At 37.3% G+C, this 11,915-nt stretch overlaps 1 protein-coding gene across 1 annotated transcript in view; it reads right to left on the reverse strand.

Annotated features, from left to right (window-relative positions):
* Positions 1-329: 329 nt before the first annotated feature.
* Positions 330-11,915, reverse strand: part of ITGB6 (integrin subunit beta 6) — a 47,677-nt gene continuing 36,091 nt past the window's right edge. Inside the window, exons 12-15 of the mRNA XM_081314460.1 lie at positions 11,141-11,241; positions 6,022-6,141; positions 3,788-3,954; positions 330-1,651 (exon numbers count right to left, since the gene is read on the reverse strand). Coding sequence (XP_081170586.1) covers positions 1,553-1,651; positions 3,788-3,954; positions 6,022-6,141; positions 11,141-11,241 — 487 coding nt within the window. The 3' untranslated portion in view covers positions 330-1,552. The remainder of the gene's footprint in view (positions 1,652-3,787; positions 3,955-6,021; positions 6,142-11,140; positions 11,242-11,915) is intronic.

An 11,915-nucleotide genomic window follows, 5' to 3' on the forward strand; every position in this document is an offset into this window, starting at 1 on the left:
TCTTCAAATGGTTGCTAAATGAATGGTCATAAGTCAAGGACTACCTGTAAGTTAATCATACCACCTGGTTCATATAACTTGCACAGGTAAAATGTAGGCTACTCTCTACATATTAGGGTTTGTAAAAATTGATCTTAGTCAAAATATTTGACTTTCTTTTCTGTATCCATTTTATATCACAGAATCTATGTGAAAACAAATCAATTTACATATCAACAAATTAAAAATGTAACAAAACATTCCTTTTTTAAAAAAAAATGTGCCATTTGCATATTATAAAATAATGCCAAAGGACTCCAATGAGTAATAATAATATTATGGTACTGGAAATGTTTTGGCCTTGTTTTAGGTCCAGCCTTGGGTCAAAACTATTTCAGTAAAAATAACAAAAGACGTTTGCAGTGTTTTAAATTCACAGTACATTCATAGTAAAAACTCCCATCACCATTACCAAACATATTCTTCAAGATAAAACACAAATAGTCTGTTTTTTTAAAAAAATCTTTAGAAGTATGCGTTATTAAAAACCAGATTTGCAGCATAGTAAGACCCACTGTATTAAATCTTACTTATATATTTGGAAAAAAAGCAACTCCATTAATCATAGGTCCCCAATGCTTGGGGTCATTAGATATATTGTAATTTGGGAAGGAAATGGTACGTATTCTGATTGCCCTGAAGGGCAAAATGTCTGTTCACCAAAGAGATGCCACTGGATACAGTACAAGAACCAAATGGGTGAGGAATCTGAAAGATACCAAAGAAAAAATCTAGTGGCCATACATATCATGTTCTTAGCAACATATTCCTCACCACCACCTTGATTCATCTGTAGTCAACATGGCTCTCCTCAATCCAGAGGGCTTTTGCTCCTCTAGAGGGCTAAACATTTCATAGGAAATTGTCTCATTTAACTTCATGGGACTTCAAAACAGAATACATAAGGTTGCACCATGGTTAAGAATACAGCTGTAAGCGCTGGATATTTTATTAATAATCAAGAACACTTTTCTCTCTCACGTTTTCTTTCTTGGAAAACTGAAATCTGTTCCTTTATCTGGTAATATTTAAGGTGCAAATATTCTAAAGGTGTATCTTAAACTTGCAGTAAAATGCTGACCGGGACCGACAAAACTGGCTGAACTGTACTCCTTAGCAGAGATGGAGAAGATGGTTTGTTCTAACATCTTGAATTACTTTGAGATCAGAAGGAATACTTGAAATGGGTTTCTTGAAAGGTCATTCAGACCAATTCCCAAATCTCATTACAGCAAAATCACACCAGATATTATTTTCATGTCATGCTTAATTGGTGCATTCCTACAAGCCCAGATGTTTCTTTGTCATTCAATCTCCTGTACTGCTGCTCAGCTCCCTTCCTGATTCCAAAACATTCCAACTTTTAAAAGCACATATGCTGTCACCTTAAAACTTTCATACCACCTTAGTAGTTTTACTAGATCGATTCAAACAGATTTAGAAAAAAAATAGAGCAAACTTCCTTTTTTAAATAAAAGTTTTCCAGAACTGTTTTCTTCATAATTTTGAATTATTAGTATGCATTGGCAGGACTTCCACGTTGCCTTTCTTTTTGCTTGTATGTAACATTCTTAAAAGTTGTTGTGGAGCCTTTGTAGAGGGGGTTTGTTCCCTAGCAAAGAAGAAAAACACTATATGTAACAGAATATTTCACATCTGATTTTGTAGCTTAATTAAGCAGACCTAACATACCAACTGATTTTGGGGGGGGGATATGATTCATTCATAATCTCCTGAATAATGTGGCTGTAAGAAAAAGCCTTTCACCATCTTCACAAATACTCAATATTGATTTAAAAATTATTAAAACCAAACAGTAATATGGACGTAGCTAGACCTTGTCTATTCCTGTTATTCTGTCACAATATGTGGGGAAGGTATTCTTGTGTGTGGTTGGAGGCCTTTGTTGGCAAAGACCACATGCATGTATACTAAACATTTACCAAGATAAAGCACTTTATACAGCAACTGTGAATCCAAAATAAATACTCATTTTTTTAGAAACAACCTATCTCAGGTTTAGTTTCTATTAATACTCCACACTTTTGCCATGTGTGGAGCAGTTTTATCACAGTATTGCAAGCCATCTTACATGGCTGTGAAGTGTGAGGTAGACATAATAGCAGAATATTGAGAATTCAGTTTCTTGGGAATGATTGCAATGTGTTCTTGCATCTGTTCAGCTGGAGGCATTATATCACCTGGGACTCTCAGGTCTTTGAAAAAGATTGAGTGTGGGAGATCAGGTTCTAGGTTTATAAAACCATGCATGGCATAAAGTGGACAGGGATGTTTTTTGTCCTTTGTCATAACAATGGCCATTGATTACAGCAGATAGGAGACTTAGAATAGACAAAGGAAGTTCTTTGCATAGAACATAAGCAAACTTTGGATTTATTTTGGTATTAAACATGGTGATGGCCACTATTCTGAATGACTGTAAATGATTATAGAAATTCATCGAGGACAGGTCTTATCAATGGCTACTGGATACCAAGGGCTCTACTGTGTGGCAACATTAAAGCAGTTATTCAGCATGGAACTGGAAGAAAGTTCTGCTGGCTTAAAGAAGAGTGAACTGTGCTTGCAAGTCACCCACTGTTGGCCAGAAAGCACAACAAAGCACAAATTCAGCAGTAAGAGCAGGGCTTTTTTTGTCATAGAATACTCAGAACAGAGTTCCGGCACCTTTTTTGGATGGAATCTTGTAGGGTAGGCAAGGTGGGTTGTATGACATGTGTGAGTTCCGGCACCTTTTTCTTTTACAAAAAAAGCACTGGGTAAGCGAGAGGTAGGGCAGAGAATTCTTTCTTTGATACCAGTCCTATTGCAACAAAGGAGCCATTGTCCCCTACTTTTCTTCCTTTCTGTCTGTCCTCTGCTTCCAATTTCCTAGCTGGACAAATCTGTTTCTAAGGGAAATGTCTTTCTGTCTATGTCTCCCTCTGTCTTTCTCTCTCTTTCTCTCCTAGCATTGGCATTAGAGTTAGGGTTAAGATTCGGGTTAGTGTTCCTTGAAGTTCGGCCCAAAGGTCAATGGTAGATTAGGGTTAGGCTTCCCTGATGTCACAGCGAAAAGCCAATCTTAAGGATAGAGTCAGGGTTGGCACTGACAGTGTTAGAAATAGAGTGGGTGCTAGGTTTAGAATTGGCATTAGATTTAGGATTAGGTTTAGCCTAGGTGTTAGGCTTAATGTTGGCATTGGTGTTAGGATTTGAATTAGGATTAGTGTTTGGGTTAGAGTCAGATTTTGTATTGGCATTATATGAGTTGGCATTAGGGTAAAGATTGGGGTTAGTAATAGGGATAGGACTACTATTGATGTTAGGGTTACTGTTAGTGTTAGCATTGGCTTTAGGGTTAGGATTGGCATTAGGGTTAAGGTTGTGGTTAGTGTTAGGATTAGGATTAGAGTGAGCATTAGGGTTAGGGCTGGCATTAGGTTTAGGGTTGGGGTTAGTGTTAGATTTTGACTTCCCTGATGTCACAGCCAAAAAGCAACATTAAGGTTAGGGACAGGGTTAGTGTTCAGGTTAGTGTTGGTCTTAGGGTTTCTGTGAGGTGAGTTGGACTGAGTGAGGGAGATTCTAGCCAGCTTTATGTCTAAATGGGGCTATGACGCATGGTCCCCTAGGCCAGCGCTTTCACCACTACACCAAATTGGCTCTATCATGGTACAGTAGCAATTTTTATCTTGCAACTGTCTACAATAATATTGTCCTGAATCTTGGTTTTTTTTTAACATACCGTTTGCCATTTGGCCTTTGACCTCTCTGCTTCAAATTTAGCAACTTCTTTACGGTCTTCAAATGAAATAAACAATTTCCACATGGAAAGTAATACAATCCCGGTGACCACTACTGCAGTAGAGACACCCAACATAATCTTTGTAATATTTGGAGATTGTGGATAATCTGTAGAAAGAAAGTGTAAATGGTGAAAATTGTTAAATAAGTAAACAGCTATTTCTATGGGGAGTGGGAAGAAAGAGACATGCAGTATAGGTAATTGTTGCTTTCACCTATAATCAGAATTCTGGAAACGTTGGAATGCAAAAGTGTCAGAAAAAGTTGCTGTGAACTTTTCAGTTTTGTATAGATTTTGTTTAAAGAGGGCTCAAATCCCAATGAGTTCTTTTGTACACACTTAGCATTGGCATGTATGAAAGCTGCCTTATTCATCTAGGGAGGGATGAGTTATATATAAATCACACATAAAAAGTAAGTGGGTCAGCCTTTAGGAGATCTAGAACAAATGAAAGATTGAACGTACAACAGCTCAGCATTGACTACCATGTTCTTATTCTCCTTTATTTTGCCATATTTATGAATGACCACACGAAAAGGCCTGCTTTAGGAGGCAAGCTACCTCTCACATTTCATTTTATTAAAATATTTTGACTTGGAATCTGGGAGCCATTTGCAGAAAGATACTGTAGAAGGAATTTGCTCATCAATCTTGAACTTTATGTGCCCAAACTTCTTAACAATATTAAATGAAACAGAGACTTAATATTCTACAGAAAAACTTTCAGGAAAGGAGTACAGGTAGTCCTTTACTTACAATCTTTCATTTAGTGCCTGCTCAAGGTTACAACAGCACTGAAAAGTGACTTAAGACTGTTTTTTACACTTATGACTGCTGCAGCATCCCCATGATCATGTGATCAATATTTGGATGGTGGCCAACTGGCTCATATTTATGACCATTGCAGTGTTCTGGGTCATGTGATCACCTTTTGTGATCTTCTGCCAGCAAAGTCAATGGGGAAGCCAGATTCACTTTACAACTGCGTTACCAACTTAAGAACTGCTGTGATTCACTTAACAACTGTGGCAAGAAAGGTCATTAAAAAGGACAAAATTCACTTAACAACTGTTGCTTAGCAGCAGAAATTTTGGGCTCAATTGTCGTAAGTTGAAGACTCTTTTTTAATAAAAGTTTTTATTGAATTTTATAAGGTTGGGGAAGGGGTTCGAACCAGGGTAGGGATTGAGGTTCAGGGTGGGGTTAGGATCGGGATTGGGGCAGGGGTGGGGGTGGGGGTGGGAACAACATTGGGGTTGCCCCCCAATAACATTTTCAAGCTGTAGCAAACAGACTATTGTCCGGGTACACATGTTCATTTCTGTACACTCTAAAATTTTCTTGATTAAAATCTCTTCAGTTGGTAAGTTTTCATTTTTCTAGTATTGGGCAAATACTATTCTCGCTGCTGTCAATACATGCAATATTAGATACTGATTCTCCTTCTCATACTTAGCTCCTAATATCCCTAAGAAAAACAGCTCTGGTTTAAATTCTATCTGTATTTTAGTCATCTTTTCCAACCATGTATGTATCTTAAGCCAGAACTTTTTCGCTTTAGGGCATACCCACCAGCTATGGTAGTAAGTGCCTGGCTTTTGTTCACATTTCCAGCAATTATTCAAAGTATTTTTGAACAGTTTGGCTAATCTTACTGGTGTCATATGCCATCTATAAAACATCTTATACAAACTTTCTTTATATAAAACTGTTTTAGTCAATTTAATATTTTTATCCCATAATTTTTGCCACTTCCAAATCTATAAAATATCCAAAAAAATTTGCCCATGTTATCATTATTTCTTTTACTTGTTCTTCCATCTTCAAGTTTAGCGGAAATCTGTAAATTTTCTTAATCAGGTTTTCATCAGTTTTTAATAATATTTGATCAAATTCTGTCTGTTCTTTATAAAATCCCATTGTCTTTGCATCTTTTCTGTATCTTGTTTGAATTTGAAATATGGCCACCATGCTAAGTCAACACCTTGTCATTGTTAAGTCTTGTCTGTCTTTCAGTGTAAATTGAAGACTACCTGTAGGTGGGACAATCTTTCTGTAACTGCCATCCTAAACCATATTTCTGAAACAGCCCTTTTTAGAACTAGATATACGCTAGGAGGATATAGATTCATGTACACCAAAATTTCTTAGCTTACCAAGATTAAACGTCTTACCTTTTTGCTTTATGTTGTGAATGATGACTTTTCCCTGTTCATTAGCTGTCATCAGAAATGTGATAATAGATTCATTTTTCCCTTGTAACACACAACGAATCCATTTATCATCCATAGTATCTGAGGATGAGGAAAAACCCATTTTACAGTTCAGAGAGAAACATATCAAGCAGTTCTTACGAAGATTAAACAGTTTCTAACATCAGGTTATTTTTAACAGGCACTAAGAAACAAAACTGGAAATATACTGAAATATTTGCAAATAATTGTTCTACTGTTAGAGGGGGGTTTCCTTGGTGTTTTTTTTGTGTGTGTGTTATTCTTTGCATTGCTCGGATGAGGAGGTCCAGGTGTTGCCAGTCTATGTGGACCATCAAGTTGGTCAAATATGGGAAATTTATTGAATTGGAAATGCTTCTAAGGAAGCTGCAAAAGCTATCAGGGGAATATAGTACAGGTACTACTTGACTTACAACAGTTCATTTAGTGACTGTTCAAAGTTACAGCAGCACTGAAAAAAGTGATTTATGACCATTTTTCATACTTACAACCATTGCAGCATTGCCATAGTCACATGACCCAAATGCAGACACTTGGCAACCAACTCGTATTTATGATGGGGTCCTGTGTGATAACCTTATGTGACCTTCTGACAAGCAAAGTCAATGGGGAAGCCAGATTCGCTTTACAACTGTTACTAACTTAACAATTGCAGTGGTTCACTTAACAATTTATTTATTTGAACAAGCCGGCCTGGTCTGATGGGTTTGGGGTTTTAATTATTGATTTTAACTAATTTATTGTATCGGGCACAATTGTTTGTTTTAATTTTTGTATTTTGTACTTTTGGTATTTATTGCCCTGTACACAGCCCTGAGTCCTTCGGGAGAAGGGCGGTATATAAATCAAATAAATATAAATATAAATATAAATATAAATATAAATATAATTGTGGCAAGAAAGGCCGTAAAATGGGGCAAAACTAACTTAACAAATGTCTCATTTTGGAACAGAAATTTTGGGCTCAATTGTGGTCATAAGTTGAGGACTACATATAAACTTCATTAGAGTATACATGGTGTCTTTATCTTTTCCCTACTAGTAGAATGTCTATCAGGGGTCTTCAAACTCGGCCCTTTTATGACTCATGGACTTCAACTCCCAGAATTCCTCAGCCAGTGTGCCTGACTGAGAAATTCTGGGAGTTGAAGTCCATGAGTCATAAAAGGGCCGAGTTTGAAGACCCATGGTCTAGATGATTTTCAGTGTACAGGATATTCCCTTATAAAGATACTACCGTAATCCTTTTCAAGAGGAATGCCATTTATTGCTGACAGAATGCTGCTGTTAAAAAAAAATAGCATCATGTACACATGTCTAATAACTAAAAAGAAATCATGATAGGAATAAAGAATGCACCTCAAGGTAACATAGATAAAATGTAAGGTATTCCCAGTTCAGTAATCAATGCTTTCACCTAGATTTCCTCAGGCACAGTCCTTTTGATGTTTATTCAAGCAGCTTTAAAAAAGGTGGAATATGCATGAGGGAGCAGACAACATAAATACGGTAAGAATGAAATCTGAAAATGTAGACCCCTAGGCCAATAATACCAGAGGCTCCATGTCTCATCAATATTACTCAAAATAATAATAATTGATTCTGAATTTCCTGTGAAATCTATAGCCATGTTAGAAAAAGGATTCTATGGGGAGCCATTCCAAATAAAGTGATTTGTAAGTTTCACATTGCACCATAGCTTATCTGTATTTTTATAATATATGGCATTGTTCTCATTGCCTGCCTACATTATATATTTTTTTTCAGAATAAGCTTTCACCAAAGCTATCAATCATGTAGACATTTTATTAAAGTAAGCAGGATATGTTTTTGGAAAAGTGAATAGGAAATAGTTGTTTAATTCCCCCCCTCTCTTTTTAAAATGGTATCTCCCCAGGGAAAAGGATTTTTTCTAAGCTATTCTAAAGACATCCCCCCCACCACCACCAGTTTTTGTGGAAGAGGTAGTATGTTAGACCTGTGAAACAAAAACATGCAGATGTTTTCTAATACCAGAATTAAAACCATTTTTTAAAAGATAACTTGAAAAATCAGAAGACTTTACTTCATTGCTTTAGCAAAATCAGGCTATCTTGTATTTGTTCTCACACTAGTTTTTTTTTGTTTATAAATTATGCTGATCCGATTAAATAGTTGAGAGTAATATCCTGTAACAGGTATATAACGTGATATGCAGGTCATATAAACACTCACGAGGTTATTTTACCCCAAGCAGTTTCTGTTTCTCCAAATATTCTCAAGCTCTAAAATAATACTTTTTGTCACACCCACCATATTTAAAAATTTACATACCAGCACAACAGAATGCATATGTTTTTGGGTTGTTTCCATTTTTGAAATTATGCTTTGCTATGCTCTTAGCAATTTGTGGCAATCAGTTTCAAGTTGCAGTTGGTCTAGCAGCTGATTTGAATGTTGCACATTATTCTGTTTGTCTGAATTAAAAGTGAGCTCATGTCTGCAGAGTGTGGATAGCAACTTTGATTGTTTTGCCTGTGATCAACCACTACAAGTTACCGTTAGTGTTCATAGTGATCTCACATAGCAGATAAAAAGTTCTCCTTTTTCTCATCATTTAGATAATTTAGAGCAGGGGTCCCCAACCCCCCAGTCCATGGACCAGTACCAGGCCGTAGCATGCCAGCAACTGGTCACACAAACAAGCAAAGCCCCATCCAAAGGATGCAGGCAGCACACAAAACCACACCCCCTCCGGTCCATGGAAAAACCTCTCTCCACGTAACCGGTCCCTGGTGCCCAAAAGGTTGGGGACCTCTGATTTAGAGAATTATATTTCTTGATCGGCAACTTAAGGTCATATTTGTCTGGAAATCTCTATTGACATCATTAATATAAGAACTGATGAATTTAGCTTACATAATTTGAAATGCCCCTTAAATTGTGAAAGATCTCAAGAGAGTAGACAAACATCTAATCCAGGGGTGTCAAACTCAATTTCATTGAGGGCCACATCAGCATTGCGGTTGCCCTCAAGGGGCCGGGTGGGTATGGCCAGGGTGGGCATGGCCTACTGGGTAGGCATGGCTAGAGTGCGTATGGCCTACTGGGTGGGCGTGGCCAGCTCTACATCGTTTGCATCAAGGGTGCCTATGGGGGCCTGGGCAGGAGTGGGACAGATCTGAGGGTCTCTGGCAGAAGGAGGGTCTCTGGGCCAGGGCCAAGGCAGTGGGGGGCCGTTCCCTCACTGTTTCCAGGATGGCTTCGCGGGCCACATGAAACCACTTCACGGGCCGGATCCGGCCCCCGGGCCTTGTGTTTGACATGTCTGATAATCTATTAGATGTTTGTATTATATTATATACAACATAACAAAGATGTATATTATAAAACCCATCTTTCTATGTACCATGGAACATCATTTTTAAGGAGGCTGTCACTAGATAACTTAAGCGATAGTGGAACACAATACTGGAATCTTTTTGTACACTATAAAACACAGTAGCCTCAGGATATTAAAGCAGTTCAGTGTGTTTGGATTAAGATTTACTGAACGGCTGGCTGTTGTGGCTGCTGGCACCAGAACTAGATTACATTTTTTAAAAAGCAGCTGTCATGTAGATTGGAACCAAGAGGATCTTTCAATCTGTGTGGTCCTATACAAAGCCTCAATGTCCATCTCCCCAGAGGAGAGGCTGACTTAGCTGAAACTTCCCAGAAACATTGTGGCTGAACTGGATCTTTTTTATTACACAAGAAAGTAAAAGCCACAGACAGTCTCGGATTATTAAGGCCAATTCCTATGTTTATATTTTCGCTGAATTACACATCTATATCCTCTTCTCATATTTTCCCCTGTGTTACAATGGCTCGCTAGTAAATGTCCATTCCTGGTTTATCTCTTTTGCATTTCTATCTGGGAATCTCTTGCAAGAAATGTAACACTGATGCCAAAGATAACTTCTGAGACAACCTCTAGATGCCCCCAATGGAATAATTCAAGTAGGGTAATTAGCCCTGAGGGTATTGTGTTTGTTGGGCATCAAATGCATACATCAAACTCCTATTGCCATGTGTATTCTGACTTCATTCTGTACATCTTTTAAATTGTATTATTTATTTTCTTATTCTTACATTTAGTGGTTTTGACTTTCACATTGTGGGAGAGTTTCAGTTGTTTAGGTGGTTTAGAAATATATATCAATAAGCGCACGCACGCACACACACACACACACACACACACACATAATGAAAATTTTCTTTGTTCCCTTTTTCTTTCTCACTAATACCCAGCTGAATTCTGGTCAATCTGGGATGCTGAGAAGAAATATTTACTGTTTGAAACGTGGAAATAAAACCCTGAGGATCTGCCAGTAAAGAAAGATTGAGAAGGGAGGAAGAGCAAATAAGAGTAGATGTAATAGCTTCTTTCCCATCTTTTATATTGAACTGAGTTTTCTGTGTACTTCTCCCTTTAGTAACAGTCCAGCTTCACAGCCAAGGATGTTCATAGCACAGAGATAGGAACAAAACAGGACCAGACTGATTATTAGGAAGAGTAGTGCAACTACTTTATGCAAATGTATTCTGAACACAGTTACTGATTCTAACTATCTTTTCAACTATTCAGCTGTACTTAGTCTGCAATCCACCCTTGGATATCTATTCCTACTCTGTTGTCTCAGGTGTGGAGGACACTATTTTATCTTATCAACACAGTTAATTAAAAAACCCCTCAATTGTCAGTCTTGTCATCTTTTGTAAGGCAGACTGAAGAGAGTAGACAGCGTTGAAGCCATTACATCTTCACTTTCATTGTGATAAATTGCAAATAAATCACAAAAGAACATCAGCAAACAGACAAGCAAATGCAGTATTGGAGCCCTGACCCTGAGTAGCTTTAGCTTATTGAAAAATTTCCAAGAGGGACAATTGTAAATATACATATAATCATATAACCTATGCGCACACCACACACACAGACACAGACACACACACACACACACATATCCCATGCAAGCAGCAAGACCTAGTAAACCTATTGCTACACCTAATAATAGTGAAGCAATAAAGTACAGACCTTCATCATGACTGATTATTGCGTCAACCAATTTACATTTTTCAGCACAGTCTTCCTGATCCAGTAGATCAGCAGAAGCTAGATAACATTCCACACAGCTCCTGAGAAAGATGGTGCAATGATTTATCAATTTCCTTTGCATTAAGAATAAAAAGAGAATACATACACAGCCACCATTTTTAAGCACATTATGAAATATCTGCAGTAATGAATAAGTAATTCTCAGCATTTAGAATATACCACACAGAAAAGGAAATAAAAAAAAATCTGATGGTAAAAATAACTCTTATCCCTTTTCTCTCTTTGGATGCTCACCAGATAAAAAAATAGCTTCTCATGGGAACCATGAGAATTATTTTGGTTATCTCGGCTCATAACAATAATGAGCGAGTTTTACAATTTTAAAAGCTGGACACTGGAGGGGTCTAGAGATTCTAAGAAGAAGAAGAAAAAAAGCAAGTCTGTCTTTGTGTTGATTAACTTGGATATACCAAATGATATAAACCATCATAACATTGGAAATATCAAAGGAGATTATTGAAGGATGGAGCTACAATTTAGTAGCTACAGTGCCAAAAGTGTCAAGTGATATCTGATTCTATGGATAAACTACTGTATATCCAACAGGTGGTAATGAAGGAGTGACAGATGTAGACCAAATTTTGTTTGGCAAGGTATAGAAAGTACAGAATGTAGAATTACAAAGGACAGGCCAAGAAAATGATTTGGGAAAGGATGTTTTATTGTTTATATAAACAATAAATTGGCTGAAGTT

The sequence above is a fragment of the Vipera berus genome (assembly GCF_964194415.1).
Source record: "Vipera berus genome assembly, chromosome: 1".
Classification (NCBI taxonomy): Eukaryota; Metazoa; Chordata; class Lepidosauria; order Squamata; family Viperidae; genus Vipera; species Vipera berus.